Source organism: Poecilia formosa, unplaced genomic scaffold, assembly GCF_000485575.1.
Source record: "Poecilia formosa unplaced genomic scaffold, Poecilia_formosa-5.1.2 Scaffold13, whole genome shotgun sequence".
NCBI lineage: Eukaryota > Metazoa > Chordata > Actinopteri > Cyprinodontiformes > Poeciliidae > Poecilia > Poecilia formosa.
In genome coordinates this window covers 3,593,023-3,616,012 of record NW_006799952.1, presented here as the reverse complement: position 1 = coordinate 3,616,012, position 22,990 = coordinate 3,593,023, and the positions used below count along the sequence as shown (strand labels likewise).

At 37.8% G+C, this 22,990-nt stretch overlaps 1 protein-coding gene and 1 long non-coding RNA gene across 3 annotated transcripts in view; one reads left to right on the top strand and one right to left on the bottom strand.

Annotated features, from left to right (window-relative positions):
* Positions 1 to 22,990, bottom strand: part of LOC107835561 (uncharacterized) — an 82,738-nt gene that overhangs the window by 21,222 nt on the left and 38,526 nt on the right. The window lies entirely within an intron of this gene.
* Positions 20,827 to 22,990, top strand: part of sema3ab (sema domain, immunoglobulin domain (Ig), short basic domain, secreted, (semaphorin) 3Ab) — a 26,951-nt gene continuing 24,787 nt past the window's right edge. For both annotated transcript variants that reach the window (XR_001661353.1, XM_007545665.2), the window contains exon 1: positions 20,827 to 21,742. Coding sequence is in view for 1 of the 2 variants with exons in the window: in XM_007545665.2 (XP_007545727.1) it covers positions 21,625 to 21,742 (118 nt within the window). In the remaining variant the exon portion in view is untranslated. The remainder of the gene's footprint in view (positions 21,743 to 22,990) is intronic.

The following is a 22,990-nucleotide window of genomic DNA, read 5'->3' as shown; positions in this document are numbered from 1 at the left end:
CCCCATGTGCATGTGGGTTGTCATGTTGCCTCATGCAACATTCCTGTTATCCAGCATAGGGACTTGCAAACTCCCACTGCAACTATGCAAGGTACAATATTTCTTCCCCTCTCAAAGTGCTAGCCTGGTAACAGGTACACCAGCCACCAATTTTGGCAAGCATGAAGGGCACAGTTATCATCAGAACAGAAGGATATTCAACCTACTTCACCTTCTGCCAGTGACAGATGACTGCACTCACTGCCACTTTATGGCTCTTTCTGCAATACTTAATAGTGAAATATGTGAACGAATGAGCAGGCCATATATTTCACATGAGACATGGAGGTCACATTTAACCTGCTTTGAATTTTATGGTGGTTCAAATTTCCATTTAATGTTGCGTGTGTGTGTGTGGGTGTGTGTGTGTGGGTGAATGTTGCTGAATAAAAAGAAAAGAGAAAGATGAAGATATAAAATTTGTGATCATATAGTATGGCATCCTCAGTTCTAGATTCCTTTTTCCTAGAATTTGTTACTTTCAGTACCTTGAGTTATTTAGGTATTTTGACCTGATTTAATTCTCTCCTGCTGGTTGTATTAATGTCTTGACATTTACTTGGATTTTTGAATTACCAATGAAATTAAGAATATTACGACTCGTTCAGTAAATTTATCCCTGTCTTACAATTCTGTCTAAATCTGGGATTTCTTTTGGCACGGTCTCTGACCTTATTACTGGGAAAAACATCACTAAGCTGCCAGCAAGTACCTTTTATTATTTAAAGTTATATTCATCCTGTAAGATAAATATACATGATATAGATCCACAACATAAACATCAAACTACTGCGTATAATCCTAGAGGGATCCAAGAGAAAAAATGTCCCCAATGCACTTCAAACTGGCTTTGTTTATGCAAAGTGTATGGTAATGGTTATTCTCTCATGTCTGTAACTGTTAGATTGTTCAGATGAGGGAAAATAAGGGAAGATGGATTACAGAGAGGTATTACTCTGCTGTATGATTTGTAAGGCTAGTACTATTATGCAGATGAGTAGGTTATATGTTGTTAGGCACCAAACAGCATGTCATTATTTCTGTAATGGCAGTGGAACGTTAATGTTATGGCTTATGCAGTAATGTGCTTTGTCTTGCCACACGACTCACCCTTAGCACCAATTAGCCACCTGGTACTGCATCTCACATGCTGATATATAGCCCAATCTAGCCTAATTCTCTATTCTATGTTGTGCCTTATTTCAAAATGTTGATTTTCTTTGTCTTGGACAGATTACTCTCACACACTGTAAAAATGGATTCTAGGCTTAGGTTGGTGAAGCTTCGTGAGTTCTTTTTAGGACAAAAATGTAGCATTATAGGATGAACAAAAATTGGGTTGATGTCTTATGTGAAGAAGTCAGCCATAGAAAAGCCATTTCAATTTAACAGTTGTGTGCTGCAAATAGTTAACTAAATAGTCAGGCTAATAAAAATCTAAACTATTCACTCACTAATCCATCCATCCATCACCATACACGTTTATCCCTATTGGAGTTGCGAGGGTTTCTGGTGCCTGTATCCCGCGGTCAACAGTCGAGGAGCGGGGCACACCCCGGACAGGTGACCAGTCCATCACAGGGCATCACTGATTAATATGTAAACTAATTTTAAGAATAAACAGAACAACACCAGCTGGCACAAAACTACAACTCTGACAGCACGTTTCTCGTTGTTCATTGCGATCTTCAGATATGTGCTGCTTGCAGGGCTGCAGATTCACTGGAGATTTGCTCCAAAAAAGTTGACATGTACTCCTGGCGTTGCTCAAGATTAAACTCCTAATTATGCTCCTCCACAATGAGCAGCTCTCTGATAGCAGACCGCACCTTTTCAGGTCCACTGCGGTGGTTAAGATGCTATGGTTTGGTTTGGAGTTTGTAAGCTCTGTCTTTACTCAAGCAGTGACATAAATCATGGGCCAATCAATAAATGCGATCTGCTGTCAATCAAATTGCTCGCACGCAGTAGTATAGCCTAAAGAGGTTACAAAGCCCATGGAAGAATCTTGCAGGATCTACTAATGGAGATGTATCTGGACAGAGAACACTGGCTTTTAAAATAGCTTATCTGAAAGTGAAGGGTATGATGAACTCTCTAAACGTTTTGTTATTTAAAGCTACTTTAAAAACTTGCAGTTAATTCTCATGTCACTTTGAATCAATTTAAGTTTCTCTCCTTTTTTTCTCAGACCTAAACCTTAAATGTCCTGGTTTGTCTTTTTCTGCAGTCTATTGGCATAAAAAAAGAGCTCAGCCCAATTTGGAGTGACAAGCTTAAACAAACAGAGCAAAACCAATTACTACAATTATCCAATTATTTCAAATGATATATGATTATAAGATATCATCACCAGTAATACTGCTGCCCATTTGAAAAGCTACTCAATATTAGGTATTCATGTCTCTGGTTTCTATATGTAAACAAAGACACTTACATTCAGTCTATTTTTCAGCCCAGGTCAATTTCCTGTCGTCATATGATTATACAGGCTATGCAGGCCTGTTTACCTTATTTGAGCCAGGGACAATGATGAAGCTGTCAGTTTCTGTGGCAAAGGCAGCAGCTCAGGGTCCCAACCTATTACCTGACATGTGAGAAGAGTGCTTATGTGTTCCTGTGTGGTTGACAAGTGACAAGCATAAATCACACTGCTAGGCATCCACTGATATGTTGCCATTGGAACTCCTGCGTCCATCTATCTATCCATTTTCAGATTCACACCTCCAACATCTGAGTCAACAGGGGCACAGTAGTATGTCAAAGCTACAAAACTACCGTTTAGCCAAGTCAGGCTTCTAATCAGCAATAACAGCCTGCGGTCTTCAGGAATCTGAAGTCGAGAAAACCCCTTCAGCACTGCAGGAATCTTACATCCTGATGATTATCCCATCTCCTCCTCCTCCTGTCTCCTCCTCTCATGTGCCTATACTCTTACACTTCTTCTCCACCTCCTGCTCTTCATCTTTGCCACCGGTCTCCGGCAATTTATTACATCGCACCCTGTGATGACAGACGTCTTAAGCACAGACCATTATTTATTACATTTCAAAATGGAGGTTAGATCCAAAACAGTCAAGTGGTGCATATTTGAAATGTAATGTATAGAAGCAGCTTGTACTGAAAAGCAAGTGTCTTCTTGTCATTGAGAGCTTTTTTGGGGGTCAGTGGCCAGGTCATGTGTGTATGTCAAGCAAAAGAGATGTTCACTGAAGGACGAAGGCTCCTGTGTCTACTCATATTCTCCCAAAAGACAAAGTGTCACTTCCCCACTTTACCTCCTTACTGACTCCTTCCCATCTCCCCCCAGCTAGCGGTAATACAGATGGGACTATTCTTAGCGTCAGTGATAAGCTTGTTTCTGGGGAGCAGTCACAGGCACTCTGCTACGCACAAATGCACATAATTAAAAACTAGATAAGTCGCTGGTAATCTCTTGAATTTTTACCTCTCTGAATTAGACATGAGGGTTGTTTACAGACTTATCCATGATTCAGTTTTGGGAGTGAGCACTATTTGATGTCACTGTTGAAAGAACTTACCTTCACTATAAATAAAGATAAGGATTACCTTAAGAAGAAAATGTGGCACTGCTTTCTAGGGTGCTGCTGGAGGCTACCTACTTCATAGTATCACTGTGGGTTGTAGTAATGTAAGACATTTTGCATTATTATAATGCAATTTACAGAAAGATAGCATCTACAACAAACAAAAGGAAACATCAATAGAAGCACAGAAATGAGTCTAATGTAGCCACAGGCACCTGTTTGTGGACTGAAACAGTGAAATAAATAACAAAAAGGGAACATCACCAAAGGAAATCTACCCTAGCCTTGTGACGGTCACGTTGTTAGGCCATAAGCACCTGCACCCAAGAAAATCCCCTTAAATTAAAGGAATATGATGCCCCGTGATGTATATGTGGACCACATATTTAAACAATTAATATTGCAGTTCATGAAACAATGTTGTAGGTTGTATTGAGCCATTGATGTATCACCGAAACAATGCAAGGAGTGTGGGATTAGTGGTGTAGACGTCACAGAACATCAGCTATTGTGCCTGAGAACCTTTTTTTGTTTTTGCTTTGTCAATTATAAGATGACTAATAAAAGTATTTAAAGAGTTTGGCACCCAGTCCGTGGGATTTTGTTTCTACGACTGACGAGGACCTGCATCTGCAAGTCGTTGGCAGACATTTGAGTTACAGACTGAGTCTGAAGCCCCCCACTTGCTATTCCATAAACAGTTTTTAATTGTACTTTACGTGATTTATGGTAAGTGAGAGGGATGGAGCAGTATCTCTATGTCTCAGCACTATTTTGACACATAAAAAGCTGACTGAGGTAAAACAATGCTGGTTTCTGTGGCTATACTGAAAATTATTGATGCTCCTAAAACAAAAGGCGTTTTGTATCGTTTCTGTCCTTCTCAAGTTGCCTGGTAAGAAATCATTACTCATTTTGATGTAAATAAAATTTCATTAGGTATTTTTGGTTTTCATCACAGCTGGATAGAAATGTTGCTGTTATTGGTTTCAACACAGTCGGTGTTTAACTGGAGTAATCTGGTGGATTGGTTTCAACAGTTTTGTTTTTTTTTAACTATCAGAGCCACAGCTGCATGATCTAAAAATAAATCTTTTCATAATCACATACACTCTTTTGCATCACTCTACACCACAAACTGCACAGTAATGACTTTTCACCTTTTTTTTTTTTACTACAATCAAAACCAACTTTTTGCTTCACAACATAACAGAACAGACAAAATCTGTTTTGTTTTTATGTTTGTTCTCTGACTTCATCTTCCATCTGAGTAACACAAAGGTGACTGTTTTTGTGGCCTTTGGCTCCATTATAGTAGAGTAATATTTTAAAAAATTAAATGATTGCTTAGGGTTAGTCTGTACTTCTATTTCTCACCGTCTGTAATTTTGAAGACAAAAGCTGTAGTGCTTACTCTCTGAAGACCACAACTAGGCCCTTTTTCTATACCTGTGACTGAAATTGGGCAACATGTCTAACTGGGTGTTAGCGTGTGCTTTATTAGTCACGCTAAGATACCCATGTCCAGTAATCTGAAAAGTCTGTTGGCATGTAGCATCTCATAACAGGAGTATTGGCTTTCAGACCACACAGTAAATTGATGTCCTCTCCACCTTCCTTGGCTCCCCTTAATTCTCGAAAAGAGTATAAAATCTTCTCATTACCAAATAAAAGTACCAAATAATAGCCAAATAGTTTTCAGTTTCAGTTATTTCTCACTAATAGGTATTAAAAGAGGTAGTATTATGTAAAATTGTTGAGCTTTTATTTTTAGCTCTATTTAATGTTAATGTGATTCCCTCGTCCAAAAACATACTTGGAGTGTTACTTTGATTACTGAGAAATCCTTTAATTTCCTGCAGCAGCCATTCAGGTGTACAAAATGCTTGGTTTCACCGAGCACTGCCTTTTCCACGCAGCTCCTCCTTGGAGCTGCTGTCTCCAAACTGAGCTTCTGTCTCAAAGAGCGCCCCTTCCCCACGGCGCCTTGCACCACCTGCAATTAACAAACACCTGGTACAACTGGGCATCTGCCGAGTTCATCATATGAGCTGCTTGTCAGTGCAAAGTTGGTAAAAATATTGTTAAATGCTTAATGGAGAAATGTTATGATGATGTGCTGAAGGCGAGGAGTTGGAAAGAGCAGGAGCTTCTTAAAGAAATAGACGCCCAATTTCAAGACACAATGCAATGTCAAATTTATTTTAAGTCATATTTTATATATACATCATATTTATAACAATTGATGGTAACCTAGTTACCTGACTGTGCTATAAAATGACCTAATTAAAAATAACAATTGGATATGTGTTCAAACTGCTCACAGTACAAAGCAGGTGTGAAAGTAATTAACATATTTACGTGAATATTTCTTTAAAATGAATTAAACGATTGTTTAGATGTACTAATGTTTTACACGACTGTCTATTTCCAGCAATGTCTTGAAAGTCTTGAAAGGACAAAATAAAAGCGCTTCAACAGTATGCATAAACAGGGTCACAGTGCAATTGGCTGGCCCCCCTATGGAGCTGTGAATGTTTTCTCCATGCTGGCAGGGAGTGTGTGAAAGGTCACAGCAGAACCGGACACTACAGTTATTGTCCTGAAAAGCCTGACGACATATTTAGTCTTATCACAGACAAATGGCTAGCTGGAAGTTCTGACTGACCAGGAAGAAGCTCATGTGTTTGTATCTGCATGTAAGCATTCTTATTGCTGTCGAACATTTATTTTGTTAGAAAGGGAATAAAATAATTCAACTTTTATGCCAAAGGTTGAAGAATGTTAAGAATTAAACGTGACTAATCTATGGAAACCCCAACACAAAAAGATGCTTCAAATTCAACTTAAACATTTTGTTTTCAGTAAAGAAATTCAACTGCTACTTTGGGAATTATCTTTAACCTGAAACATATGTTGAAAGTTGAAAGGCCTATGTGCAAAGATTTACTGGAGTATTACACGTTCACTCTGAGTCCAAAACCATCAGTGGATGTTAAGAAAATATTGTTGCTGTAACGTTCAGTTTTTCATTCACTTCATCAAACAGCATTATTTTCTTCTGGTGTTCTCCATGTTGACTTTCAACATTTCAACTTTTTGGTAACATAACCTAGTCCAAGCTGCTATCCTAGCCTAATGCTGTCAGTATAAATCATAGGCAAACAAGAAACAAGTGCAGTACAATTAGGAACACATTGCAAAACCAAAACAGGGGAGGTGAAAATGATTTAGATTTTATGTTTCCTGATCATGCTGAGTGGCACAGTTAATAGCACTGTTGCCTTAGAACAAGAAGTGTCCGAGCCATGGGTCTGTCTGGATGGAGTTTACATGTTCTCCCTGTGCTTATTTGAATTCTCTCTGGGTACTCTGGCTTCCTCTCAGAGTCCAAAAACATGATGGTTAAGTGTGTCTAAATTGTCCTTAGGTGAGACTGTGCGTGTCTGGTTGTTTGTCTCTGTGTTGTGCTGCAATGGACTGGCGACCTGTGCAGGATATATCAGACCTCTTGCCCAATGACTTCTGGAGATATAGGAACCCTGCAAGAGACTCTGCAAGAATAAGTGGTACAGTCTCTATATTCATAGGCCTCTCAGTATAAAGGGGCAGTATTGTGTCTTTTCCATGCATATAGTGGCATTTTATAACACAGTCAAGTAACTGTTACCATCAGTAATTATAAAAATGTTATTAAAATTTGACTTCATAATCTAACGCCTTGAAACTGGGCTCAGTCTCTTTAAAAACTCCTTCACTTTATGAAACTCTGCCTTAAAGAAGTAATCACATAACTCCTGTACTAATCCTTTCACAATGAGTTTTCCAGCACTGCGATGAGATGTAGCTCATATAACAGACTCAGCAGATGCACAGTCCTACCAGATATTTGCTAATTGCTGCTGGCTAGTCTAATGGATCTGTGCGGCTCTCTGTCTCTACCTGCAGAGCGCTGAGCTGTAAAACCTGCTAGTATTTTTTTGACAGCTGTGTCCACACTTTATTGACTAGAACTGAATTAAAATGTGTTATGAGCCACATTATCAATAAATTATCTAGCAAAAGGTCTTTCAATAATGTTGATTCTGTGTATATATCATTTTCTTTTGGATTCATAATACCTTCACGTTTTGTCACTTTGGTTCACAAGGCAAAAAACAAATGTTTATGCTTATAATGTGACCAAAAATGATAAAAGTTAAGGAGATATAAACAGTTTTGCAAGGCACTGTTATTAAGTCTACCTACAGATCGACACTGACTATGCTATTTTCTCCCATAATTACTTGCAGAGCTCTTAAGCACACCGATCTGTAGCTACTCCTCTTCTACAGTCACCTGCAGTTTACACAGTTGTTCATGCAGTGCAGATTCAGTTACCAAACATTTCCGCTTTAGGTTGAAATAATAAATAGAGACACCGGACAGGTCAGATTTGAAAGTCTGGTATGTATTTTCACGCAGCTAAACTCTAATGCCTTTCATATGGTTCCACTCACTACTCAGCAAGACACACACTTACTTAGTATTTGATAGACATTTGATCAGATATCTACTGTAAATTTCTGATGTGTAATGGTATGGTTTTCTTTTTCATTTTTTGCAAAAATGCACACCTAGGTCTAAGATGTATAATTAAAAGCTACACTTACATTTTAATCTGTGAAAAAGCTGCGCTTTGAGTCATGCCTGGTGAATTTGTCAAGGTGCTTATATATGACAACTGATTTTCTTTGTGCAAAGAAATCTTAATATTCAGAAAATATTTTTGAAACCAGCAATGTTAGTGAATTTGCACAAAAATTAATTACAGATTGAAAAATACTCTTGACACAAAGACAAAGGGGCTGGATCCAGAACTGGCAACAAACCAGTTACAAGACAAACTCCTACCACCATCGCCACCATCATCAATGCTAAAGGTCTGAGTGGTTTATTGCATTGACATACATCAGAGCTGTAGGCGGGGCTCTGACTACTAAGTGCCATGTATAACAATAGTAAATCCTGTATGCTACCAAATATGGTGTTGATACATACATGAACAAATGCATAATGTCTATATGCAAACCTAAGTGTCTGTGCAACATCTTGCATAAGGATTAAAGCAGAAGTATGTAGCATTTATAAAAATTACAAATACACTGCTCCATCAGAAACAACCAATCAGCTCAAGGGGAAGAAGTCTTAGCGCTGTCAATCACTCTCGTGCACACGTTGCTTACAGCCTCTGCCTTTCTCTCTGCAACGATAAAGTTGGTTCACCACAGCATAGACTGCCATGAATGTTCAGGCTAGCCAGCATGGTCACCGATGACCGCAGATAAACTGTTTTCCTGTAACGGTAAGTTGCTTCTCTGCCATTACCACATTTAGCAGCGAGTACACAAGGTTGACTGACAGCACTAAGACCTTCTTTCTGGTCCTGATTAGTTATTTGTGACCGGGAGCAGTGCACTTTTGCTCCTGGCAATATTTGCACAGAGAGGAGGTCGAGGAGCTCAATCTTTTCATAGATTATCTGTCTCATATTAGACTGTTACAACATGGTTTTAACAAGTATGTAATAAAAAAACAATCAAGACAAGGCAATAAGGCAATAGCAGTGGAATTTTTTTTTTATTGGGACAATTTATCTCTCGCCTCCTTTCCTTATGAAATTACTGTAATGGAAAATTAGTAAGACAAACCTTTTTTCATATGGTATTTTTTGGTGATATCTTCGTGAGCTGGACCAGTCTTTTTGACTTTGTCCTCATTAGAGCAAGACATCGCAGATGGGCAGTGGTTGGTACTTAGAACAAAAGTGCTTTGTTAGCCAACCAAAACCTGAAACTTGCGTACATCTGTGTGCATGCACAGACATGAAACTGGCAACACAGCAGCAGACTGTGCTAGGGACAGGGAACACTATTAAAATTAAATGCTGCGTGGCTGTGGTATTTCATTCAACGTGCTGACAGCTGTCCAACGTTTCTGTGGTGACGCTAGATAACTTTATGACCCTGGTGAGCCCAGCTTGGCACAGAAACCAGTTCCAGACGCCCACCTCACCATCCACTCACTTTTCACATGCACTTCATTCACAACCTTGGATGCAATAACCAAGTTGCAATTCCAACTATTTGGCAAATGATTTTAACCACTGTTGGGGCATGTAGAGCTTCCAGTCATTCCAGTAAAAATATTAATGTTGTAAAGTAATAAAAACAATAAAATTATAGACAAACATTAAAATGTTTTTATAGACTCCTACAATACATCAGATCTGTTTTGACTACAGAAGCCTTAGACGTGGTTCTTAAAAGAAAATATTGCATTTACTGGTCATTCACAAGCCAAAGGACCACATTATGAATATGAATCTGATCCCTTGGGAAGCTATTCACATANTAGACTCCTACAATACATCAGATCTGTTTTGACTACAGAGGCCTTAGATGTGGTTCTTAAAAGAAAATATTGCATTTACTGGTCATTCACAAGCCAAAGGACCGCATTATGAATATGAATCTGTTCCCTTGGGAAGCTATTCATATAAAAACAGAATAAGTTGTTCAATTCAATATATGGATTCCAAGTCAACATGTGGAACCTTGAGAAAAAAAAAACATAGTTTCATAAATAAAAAAGTGAAATGTTTGTTGTGCATTTGCATTCAGGCCCACTGAGTTACCACTTACTAGAGCCACATTATGCAGCAATACTCTACCAAATTTGCCCATCTAGAAGTTATAACTTTTTGCCATCCCCCAGCAAATGGATAATTTACAAAATCATGCAAAGTTAGCACTTTTAATGGACTTTTAATGCAACTTTTAGAGCAACTTTGCATTAAAAGTGTCATTATTTACCCAATGACACTTCATGACAACTGTCATAAACATCCATAAAGACTTCTTCATGTTCATGACAGGTGTTATGTCATATTCATGACAGTGTAATGTCAGTCTTATGCACACCCCTTCAAATAAAGTGTTACCAAATATTTTCATATACATAAATCAGTGTGATAATCTATCAAAAATCTCTTTGCAGAATGAATTTGTTCCTTTTCATAAAACAATCTCATCACAAAATAAAAAAATATGAAGATTTGGTTTATTTCCCCAAATGATGAACTAATCAGAGTGAACACTAAAATGGTTTCACCACAGTTAAAATCATAGATTATGGAAAAAACTTTTAGTAAATGTGGCCAATGATTATTATATAACAGAAAAACCTATTCGTTGATGATTTAATGAAATAAACAACAATTCAAACAAAGAAAGATAAAAGCCAGATACTAATAATAAATACTGCTAAAAATTAGACTGAAAGGGGAATGCTTATTTATTCATTAAACGTCTTTAAATGAGCCTTAATTCATATTCTGTTATCTATGGTTAATCTGAGAAGGGAAAGCTTGAGGGAAAAGAAAAGAGGAAAAGTAAACTATTTTCCAGAATGAATCCTAATCTGCCAGCTTTCATCACCAGAACCAGGAGGGATAATCCTGAAAAGATTCCCTCGCCAGTCAGACATGGCTGTTTACTTTCTTGGAACCAACAAGCCTTTTTTGCTCCAGTGTTTCACCAGCTTCCTCTCTCTTTCAGCTGGAGAGACAGTCAGCTGTCCTGCTCCAACACCTATTCAGTCTGCTGCAGGTCACTTGGAAAAGGCAATGGGTACTACTTTCTTTTGGCGCTGGCTTTTTAATGGCGACAGGGACCGGGTGACAGTGCTTAACAAAAGTTACTGAGAGAAACTGAACCAAGGCATGGAACAATGAGCTGTAAGACAGCACAAATGTACTAACTATGTACTTCTTGTTATGCCATTTTTTTTCTGAGTGTACGACTCTTTGTGAACTCTAGTTTATTTTAAAGTGCTTTTGAAAATAATGGTGGCATGGTTTGGCATGACTCTCATTTCATTTTGTTCACACACAGAGTTGGGATCAACAAGCGGCAAGACACCACAAATGTGCTAACAATGCCCGATTCAAATACTGCAACCTAAAATGACACAGTGTGTCCTTCGGAGATCTTACATCCACAATATGGATGTCTGCCATCAAAAATATTAGCTTAGATTTGTACTGATGAAGTGGAAACAGTTTTTATACCAATGAAGCAATCTTTGCCCGGGCATGTAACGACTCTTTGCTGGAAAGTTTCTAGACAAAACAACTCCCAAAGAATAATTTGGGGTTAATATATTGTATGGATGCTACATTAATATCAAAATATGCAATTTTGTTTCACTGTATTAAAACAAACAAAATGTCAAATTTCTGTGCAGTTTGCAAATATACTAAAAACAAATAAGTAGACTAAGAGATCTTAAAAAGCAACACTAACCTAAAGAAATTCTTAAACAATCACTAACATCTATCAGTCTGAAAGGATTCATAACGCCTAAGGTCTTTAGTGAAGCAGACAATTGTGAGATTTTATTGGGAAGCTACTTTTGACTTTGGGGGAGGTTGGTTTTCATAAAATTTTAATAACTGAAAGTGTGATTGGAAAACAGCGATTTGTATTTTGTTAGCTTTTCTTTGCCTGTTGGTACCATATTGATGATCTGAAACGTCTGACTATGAGAAAAATCCCTGAAGACATGTGTTAGGGGACAAGTTCTTTTTGCAGCACTTTATAATGATTTGCTTATATTACAGTTTACATGGAGCATAACAATGTCTCCCTCAATTTCTTCCCCATCTTTCGTCTGTTTCATCCATGTAGCTAAAAACACTTTTCACCAGTCAAGATGCACACACTTCTAAACTCCTATGGTCTCTCCTTTTATCTCAACCACTCACAACTTCCAACTCTAAATCTGCATGCTGCTGAAACAAATGGGTGATCTGCTACTTTACACATGCTAACCCGCTGCCGCACTGGATGATTCTGTTTGCAAACATAGTATTGGAATTGCTCTGAAGGAACAGGAGATCTGGCAGGTGTTTTACACAGCTGACCTTAAAGTGGACACTTCAAATCACAGACTTGGAGTGACTGAGATGCGTTCTAATGCAACGGGACTTAAGGCAGGTAAGTGGTGTTAGTTTGGACTGTTATTCTGAACAAAAGTAACGTCATGACCATGACTTTGAATGGTAATTTCTAATTAAATTATACAGTGCTTATTTAGCAAAAATTTAGCAAATTTATCCAAGACACAAAATGATACCGCTGCCAATTTAGTCACAGAGCTATAATAATTATAAAAATATATATATAATTAATTTTAGTGCATAGTAATTAAGATAAAATTAATGAAGGTAAAACTAATTAAGAGATGATGAATTGACATGTCTGTTGCACCAATTAACATATAATCTACTGCCTTATCTGCTTTTACAGAATGTTGACTGATAATCAGGTATTTAAGAATCATCAGAGCATTTTATTTCAGACTGACTGAACAGTAAAGTAGATTTGATGCTTTCTTTTATCTGTACTTCTGCAGATAAGCTTTACTGCTCATCTGAGTTGCTTATGTTCATCTCATCAGTATTTGCAATAAGTTTTTTATAAAAGGACATTTGCTAACATTTGTAAATGTTAAAAAAAAGTTTATCTTTGATACCCACAATCCATTTATCCACCCACTTATCCTTTCACTAAAATTAAACATTGGGATGAAATGGTCTGTTAATTAGTTCTCATTTAAACCAGCAAATTTAGTGGCACAATGCTCATTTTTCAAGCTTACATTTCAGTAACTATAGGAGATGTGCTCCAAAACAGATCACTCGCCTCTCACTGGACTGCAGCCCTGTGCCCTGACTCATTTAAATTAAACGTGCCTAAACATTTTATGCTGGAGCTCAGTAAACAAGAAAGTTGAACCAGCCGTGTTCCTTTGAAAAAAAAGAAAAAAAGACAAAAAAAGAAAGAAACCCCAATTAACAATAATTTAATCATGCTGCAGAAAAAAATCCCTGATTGACTCAGTCTGCCAAAATGCAATACCCTAAACAGTGTAACCCAGTTGGATGAAGACATAAAAGAAACACTGTCTTTTGATTGGTGATGGCAAGTTGCATGCTCTTTATTGTAATTACTGACAGTATGGGTCAGTTGACATGGAGACTAACTGGGCAAAAGCTTAAAAAAAAGTCCTTGGGATAGGAAGATTGTTTTTATATCTGTGAGCTTGTATGAAGTGAACATTATTACAAAATGTGTTTTTGTGTTTTTTAGGAGTCACTTAAGGTTCTACATATCTGTGAACTATAAGTATGCACCCAACCAGAATAGCACAAGCCTTGGATGAGAAACAGGGATAGGGGGTAGAGAGGGGAAGGGTGAATAGACTAGAATTTAGACTTGGAGAGCAGTTGATGTGTTGTTGTCTTTGATGCCTTGGCAGGGCCTGGTGCCCGACTAATGTGGCGTGATACATTGGCTACTGAAAGCAGGGCCAAGGGTTCCTTCCTTGGCATGTGTATTTGGGTTGGAGCTTAATTGGACAGCTGGACCCATTTCCTCACATATTTTCACGAAAAGGGATGCTCTAAGCTTCTCTTTTCTCCTGCTTTTCCTCTTTTAGTAGTACTGAATGCTTTTTTGATTCTCTCACAGCATTGCCTTGGCATTCGTGCAAAGAGAGTACTTACTATCACTGCTGTAATCAGAGATTGAAAGATGGATATGTGTTGCTTCTCTGTTCCCCTCAGGAAACAGCCTTTCTCACTCAACTGTGACAAGCTCTGTAGTATTGATACCTTACCAAGGGAGTTCACACAATAATATCCCCTTTTCTTTCTGCAGGACGTATATGTAAGAGGATGTCTTTACAAAAAGGGTAGAGCCTGCGGTCAGTGAGTGCCCTATATAAACTTACATACAGGCTTTTTCCTTAAAAGTGAAACCAAGCACATTGTTCTTTAATGAGACATGAGTATGCCCGCAGGTTTATCATTTTTATATGTTACACTGTGTCATAATAACTATGATCATATAAAAACTCTTTGCGTAATCCAATTTGTCAGACATGGGTGTAACAGGAGTGATTGTGGTGAGAGGGCATCCAAATGTACGATCAAATTACTCAGTTATCTCAGAATTTAAAAGTTACCATTAAAACTCTCATTAGCGAGATATTTAAAAAGTTAGTAAAGCTCAGTTGGGAAGCTGTTTTCGACAACATTCACGTAAGGTACCGTAGTATTGAAGAACAAATTAAAACATTTTGCTTTATATTTTAGCTATGAACAGTTTGTGCGTTGGTAACAGCAGACAGAGGCCATACAAAAGCAGAAGTTTCAGAAACAAAGTAAAATACACTTCAATAAAGCTAATTAATAGTCACACAGGAACCTGTGATATTGACATTGTTTTGTCATGTTGTTTCTGTAGCTCCTCTGTATCTGGAATTTATGGTCTTTCCTCTTAAATTGATTTTTCCGATGTGTTTTGACTTGCACAGTAAATTTCCATTTTTGCCATTATTATATATTTATTAAAAAAGCTAACATATTTTCTAACCCCTGAGTATTTTGGCACGGGGGGGAAGAGTTTGGACAGTTATTTCATATTGCTATAAGCAAACTTGACAAACCACATTTGCAAGGTAAGGTAAGGTAATTTTATTTATGTAGCACATTTTCAGCAACAAAGCAATTCAAAGTGTAAACACAAAACATATCTAATATGAGAACTGAACAATCCCACCATTTAAGGCAAAGTCTAGAAATGATTTAGAAAATACAGTTGGATTAATTTGAAGTTTATAAAGCTCTCAACCTTCTCGCTTTGGTTTTGTCAGATATTTCCACACTTCAGACCAGAAAGTTAGAGCTTCACATTGACCTCCTTTATTTGAGATCAAAGCGTTGTCAGAAGTTTAATCCTCAGCGTTCAGCATTAGTTTTAATGAATTCTGACCTCTCACCCCCCCGTAAGCTTTAGCACATTCTGACAATGGCAGATAAAAAAGTGCAACTACTCTTTAGTAAAATCATATAGGATATAGATCTAAAAGTTAAGGGCCGTTTTCATAAAGGAGAAAACCCAGAAGCAAAATGATGAATGAATCAATGGGTTTAGTGTGAGTTAGAAGAGCAGAGTAAGTGGGTCAAGAGATTCTGAGTAACGGAAACAGTTTCAGGACGATGAAATTGGGAAAAATGCCCTTGTTTGTTTCGTAAACTACCCTGCTGTTGGCTTAACCAGTAATGTTTTGAAAAAGATGCTTTTAGAAAGTCACAAGAATGTGATGCCTTGAAAGGGTTATTCTAATGTCTCCCTCTAGAAGGTATAACTTTACTTGTAATTTTCAGTTTAATTATTTCTCCCCACCTTTTTTCATAAGGTAAACTACCCAGAAGACTTTAATTTATGAAGAAGGGCTGAAACTTTACAATAACATCTGATATGACAATTCATAGTTTAAAAGAAAATAACTTTGTGACTAATGAAGAGTCCTTATTTATACCATCAACATTACTTCCTTTAGCACAATTGTCCACATAATCTGCATATTTCTTTTTTCTCCCCTGCCCCTAGATATTTTGTTCTTGATAGTTTGGCAAAATAGCAAATGAAACTTTCTTTAAAATTATACTTTTCATCCAATTTTGGATTAGTTTGGCCTTTTGCTTCCTACGTAATTCTCCATCCTCATCTCCCTTCAGTGCTCCATCTGGGATTTCTCCCTTTGTGCTCGATTTCTGCCATCGAATTTCAACCAGGCCAATCAGCGAACAGAAGGAGTTGTGAACGATGACGCCAACTATCTGTGCTGTTCTGGAATTGCAATCTTCCTGTCCAAGGTTGTTTGCCAATAGCGGTGAAGCGGTGAACAAAGTCATTCAGTTCATGTTGGCCACACCTAAATATTGAACAATTAAAATCGGAGCAAGAGGAATGTTGGCAAAGATGCTGTTTAAAGAAAAAAAAAAAAACATACAACTAGGCAATAATTCAGTGAACTTAAGAGCCTGAGAGAAACTATGTTTATCTTTTCTTTGTGCAGATGAGATGCAGGTAGCCCGGAAGGCTTACCGGGTTACCTTAAATATTGATGGATGATGATAAATTCATGTTGCTGGTGAACTGCTGAAGCAGATCCAAACAGACACTTATCCACAGGAGCAAATACCCACCTGTCCAATAAGTAAATAACTGTGTTTCAGATAATGGTAGAAACAAAAGAAGTTTGTGTATTCTTAATGTATTTTTTTTTTTTTCTTTTTACATTAAACTGATTTCTATGAAAGGAGTGTGGCTGTTTAAGCATTAGTGTTACACTGCTCCCACTAATTTATTCATAGTTTTAAGTTTTCTGCTCTATTTTTCATAAAATGTTCAACAAGCAAGAGTAATTTACCAACGATTTGTGCTTTCCTCAGTCATAAATAATTCATTATATGCTTTTTTTTTATTTGTGCCCTACAATCAATGGTTTTCTTTCAAACCCTTCTTCTTCAAATATAAAAATATGTTTAGTTACTGAATGTGGTCAATGATATTTCTAAATATGAATGTACTGTTAGTTGAAAATTAGTGTAAAATTGCAGTTTATTTGCCTGAGCTTTAAAAACCATCATTGACTGTGTCCATCTTTTGTTTTTCTCTTTTTTTTTTTTTCCCATACATGAGTTTTGTTTCTAGCAGCTGTGGCTTCAGTGTGAGTCACTTATTTTATTGTTATCAATTGGCAAATTACCACTTCTAAATGGGGAGATCCAGATATAACGAGATAACGATTTTGTAAAGGGCAGGTGGGTGGAAAACAAACCAAATTTCCTCGTCTTTAGCTCGTGGTTCGTTTTGCTGAGGCAAATTGTCTCATTTGGGAGACTGTATTCACAGATTTGAAGAGAGTAGGTGGAGGTCAGGGAGGATGAAACAGAGAAAAGGAATGGTGGGTGCAGGGTCGGACTGAGGAACAGAAAAAAATGATGAAATAGTTATTATACTGGAGAGGATATGGATAAAGAGAGAAGTACAAATGGGCTTTTATGTTGCCACTGCCTTGTAAACAACGTGAGGTTCAAAAAAAGGAGAAAAGAAAAACAGATTGTGCGTGAAAGGATGGGAGGGCTTTGGTGGTTTACTTCGCAGGCAGGGATTGAAGTGAGGTGGTTAGGAGGGATTATGTGGCGAGCTGAGTGAACTCTGAAGGTGGGGGTGCAGCTTTCAAAGGGGTATCGATAGATCTGGTGTTGTCCCCACTTCACAGCCCTCATCAACCCCACTTGCAAACATACCACACCTCTTCACAAGCCAAAGAAGTCCCCTCTTTCATGGTGTACTCGCACACATAAGCTGATGAACTCTGAGATGGTCAGAGTCCTCTAGGCTCTCTGCCTACTGAATAGAAGAGTTTAGACACTACTGAATTGGCCCTTCAGAAAGGGGCATTATTCTTTAAGTACACAACTTCTTTGGGCTCTGTAAAAACCCATGCATAGTCAAGGATATGGGCCTCTTTTCTATGGATTGCTGGTGTACTTGTATGAACTGAAGTTTGGCAAAGTTGAAGTCACATTTACGGAACCATATGAAACCGGAAAAAAAAAATTTATATATACTCTCTTGGGTTCAAAAAAGATGTCTGAGGAGCAAATTTAGATCAACAGCCAACACAAAATGTCACTGAGAATTATAAAACTTAACTTTTTAAAGTAAAAGTTTAACTTGAAAAGCATTAGATGAAAGAAAACAAAGGGATACCAGCTTTTCATAGACACTGGACTATTAAATGAACAAAAAGTACATGACTATGCTTATCAATATTCACAAAGAATGATCAGAAGAATTCCCAGTTCACTTTTACTAACAAATGCATTTGTCTGACAATTAGTTAATGTGTATGAAATAAGAATTTTGTTCTCAGAGAAACTGCTCACCAACTAACTAATTGACTGACTGACTGACTAACAAGATTTTTTGTATGACATGTCAACTCTTTGCTTTTACTGAAGCCTCTAAGCTCCGCATAGCATACATTAGCATAACCACGAGGCCCATCCCATTTCTACAGGATTAGTTCAGCTCTCCTCCCACTGTCTGATGGCTCTTTATCTAGATCGACACAGCCTGTTAGAGGTCCTCACTATACCATTACTACTAGAGTCATTATCATTCACCGCGAGAAGGAATCAGCTCATAGAGACTTGCCTGTTTAGCATGAGACTGACATCTCATTTGTAACGGTTTAAAAAGGGTCTCCCCTTCAGATAACAACAGACTAACTGGTAAATTCCCAGCTGATCCATCTATGGGGCAAAGGCTGATTGGTGATCCAATACTAAGATATTTTTACGACACTATTGTTTACATGCTTTCATACATTTATTATCATTTCAAACCTTCTTTTATCTGTTTTATAAAGATTAGTGTTGCTAACTGAGCATGGTGTTCTTACGCATACCTACATTTACTTCACATGACCCCGTTGGTAATTGATTAGTACTTATCTTAACTTATTTCCAAGGGTGGTTTTATGTACTTTCCAGGCACATAGTGCCATTTATGGCACAATCAGATAACTATGCAACATTCAGTTATTGTTTAAAAAATCCCTTTAAGTTGTCAAGCAACTTAAAAGAAACTTGACTTAACAATTTGATGCATTGAAATTGCCCTATGTCTCTTTAAGGAGCTCCTGCTCTTTATGACACTCTGACAATCACAACAATCCTCCATTAAACCATTTACAACCATTCTTAGGAGCGCTGGTCTGAGAAGTAGTTGATAATATGAGCACAGCAGATCCACCATTCCAACTTGTTTATTGGTGCTGCTGTTAATCTGGTGGAGCTGAGTGAGGCTGGAGGCTGCATCTCCCAGGAGGAGCTAAGTGGAAATAGGCAGTGCTTTGTGAGAGCAAGACTTTAGGCAGCCCTGAATGGCTGCAAGGAAAGATTCAAGGACCCCTCAAACACATATGAAAGAATCTCAGCAACACTCCAGGTATGTTTTGATGAGGAAATAACATGATAATACCCATCCCTTAAACTGATTGTTGAAAGTGAACTGGGTCACCATCACCACATCAGAATGAATCTGACATATTTTGCCTATTATTTAGATAGTCCCATTTAAATCGCTGACAAATTCTCTATATTTCAACTAATAACATTTCAGGTAAAATTAATTTTTAACAGAATCACTCAAATGGCAATGATGGTAGGATTTTGTCCTGTAGCGGGTTACCGGTTCAAAGCCCCACTCTAGTTGTTGTGTCCTTAAGCAAGACACTTCATCCGCCTTGCCTCCTGGTGGGGGTCAGAAAGCCTGATGGCAGACTCACTTATGTCAGACCCCCCCAGGGCAGCTGTGGCTACAATGTAGCTTGCAATCACCAGTATGACTCAGACTGACTGAGTGTGAAGCCCTTTAGGGATAGTAGACATATGTCCTAATGATTTAGATAAAGATTCTTGTCAGGGTTTAAGCAAAGGGACTTCGCAGTCTAGTTTTAAATCAGAGCATTGAATTTCACAGATGGAAATTGCAAATTTAGATCAGTCCACAATTGGAAAGTCATGTCACATGTAACTACACATAAAAAAACAAACAAAAAAAAAAACATCTTCAAACTCAGAGATAATCCAGGAATGTAAACAAAAATATACTTGTAAATAAAGCCATTGTTTGTAAAACAAAAAGTTACTTGTTTGCCATTTAGCATATCTTAAAATATTAAGTTAAAATCTGTTATGTCCACAGAGTGTTAATGAAGAAGTATTTTGTGTCATAGGATGTCAAGCAGCAGGTGGATTTCCCTTCAGTAATAATGTTTGTCCACCATCCTACGTGTAGTCTTGAGATAACATCCTTTTAATTAGCCAATGGGTGGACTGAAGGATGTTAGCTTGCTGGTCTGACTGCTTGATTTTAGAGATACTGAGCATATGGAGCCAGTCAAAACTAACAACACAGCTATCTCTTAGGAGATTCATGCCCCCCGGCCTCTATCTGTCATAGAGCGTAGAGCTAAAATAAACATTTCTCATGGAGCTAGAGTGATGGCTTTAGACTTGTGCAATGCTGTTTTTACATGTTTAATAGCATAACCGTTACATAATAACACAAATTATATGTAAAACTGTATAAAACGAAGTAAAAAAATATGTCCTGTAAATAATCTTAGAGTCTTCCAAAATGTTTTTTTTTTTTTTTTCACTCTTTTTGACCTTTTTTCTTGCACTCAGTCATTGTTTCCAACACAACTAACAGTTTTCCTTTCACTCATGCTATCTTTGCTCGCTCTTACTCCTCTGCCGCCTACACTACACTTTCTGTATTTCTCATTCCCCCGCCACCTCCCGTCTCTCTCTCTCTCCTCCTCTCTCTCTCCCCCTCTCCTTTCCTCTACACTCTGACTCTAGTGTTTGCCTCAGCTGTTCTCAGTTGCACTGGGTGCCTGGTGGTGTTGTGACAGAGCTGTGCTGCATTGAGTGAGACTAAACTACCTCAAAGGAGCGCTAAGTAGAGTGGGAGACAAAAAGAAGCCAAACCATTGAGGACTCACCAGGCAGATGGGATGAACAGCTGAAACAATTTGGACAAGTTTTACTTTTTGTGGCTAAAGGTGCGGCCAAGTCACATCATGGATAGGCTAAACACCTACATTCTGCTTAGATGTCAAAAGTGAAAGGTAGTCAAAACATAATTAGATTCTCTTAGCATTTAATGTGTGTAATTTATTCTCCTTTTCTGAGTTATTACAGATTGTTCTGTTAAGTTTGCAGCAAGGAGTCTAGAAATCACAGTTCCAGAGGCAGCAGCCCATAAACCTAACTCCCCTGTGCTGGATTCTACTCTTCTTTAGTTGGACTCTAATTTTGGCTTTGACCTGTGGAACAGGAAAAGTTTTTTTTTGTCTTTTTTTTTTTTTTTTTCCTCTGGCAGGACTTGTTATGAGGCAACCTAGACTGACTCACCAGCATTTCTTTGTACTTACTGGACAACAGGAGTGTTTCTTGCACTGCCACCGTTTCCTGCCAAACCCGGTCTGAGATTGCCTGGCCAGGGGGTTGTTTATTTAAAGGACTTATCTGGATTTTTTTTTTTTTTTTTGCCTCAGGACCATGGGGATTCTCTGGGGTGCCATAACACTTCTGTGTGGGGTAGCTGTGCTCAGAACGGAGGGCAGCGGACCCACACAAACCAAAAATAACGTGCCCCGGCTAAAACTCTCCTATAAAGGTACGTCTGACATTTCTACTATCATTTCCCTGTTTCCATTGTTTTCTGCTTTGTAAAACTTATGAACATTTCTTTAGCTTTACCAAATTCATGTGTTTCAAATAGGGTGTGAGATTGTTAAACTCTTCTGAAAAATAAAATTACAAATTATAAATTCTTTATTGAGTAAGCAAATAACTTTATGATCGAGACTTTTACTAATATGGGCAATCGATGTGCATTAGTTCTGCTTTATAAAATATAAAGCAGGTTGTGTTGAATTTGTATAAGTGAATATTGCTTAAACCTTTTCTGTGCAACCCCTTTTCACTTGAAATAACTAGATTCGTCTCACCATGCTCCAATGACGAGCTTGTTGCCATGTTCAAAATGATTACATTATGACACAGCAATTACCAGAAACTAATTAATTTCACATGTTGATAATTAATTAGTTAGACTTATCACTCCAATAAGATTTTCACTTAGTTGAAGAAAATCCCTCAACATGCCTGACCTGCCAGCTCTATGTGTCTCTGATGCTAAGCAGTTTGTTATAGAAGATCAACGCCTTCATAAATTTGTCCCTGTTTTGATCAACTGCTGTTGTTTATTTTGCAATGGAAAAAAGGGAGATTCCCAGGCTGCATCATTTATCCTTCTCTCACATTTTTTATTTTATTTTATTTTGCTGAATGTCATTTTTTTCTGCTCCATTCTCTCCTACATGGTAATTATACTCAGATGAATGGCGAACGGTCTGTTTCAGCAGATGGCTGTACCAAAGTGAAATGTTCTTCGCTTAGCGCTGAGGGATCCATAATTATAGACACGAGTGTGCCCGTACGCAGACACACTTGCATGCATAAATACGTTGCCATCTGCAGAAAGCAAATGATACCTGCAAGGGTATCAGTCATTTGAAACCACATGCTGTCAGTTTGGTGAAACATGCCCATACACTGAAATCTCTATTGGAAGCCCCTCAGGTAGCAATTTGGCCAGCTTGCTTATTTGGGCTGCAGTCTCCACTTTTAATATTTGATTCTGCCTTAATTTGAATTTTGGCTGCGGGGGGCAACACTTTGCTTCCCCATGCTGACTGGGGAGTTTTAATCTAAGTGTAGTCAGCAGGTACTTACTGTGCTGTGAAAAAAGTATTTGCCCCTTATATAGATCTCTCCTATTATTGCTTTTTCTCACTTTTAAAGGCTTAAGGTCATAAAAAAAAGGCAAATATCAGAAACCATAAAAAAAAAAAAAATTCCC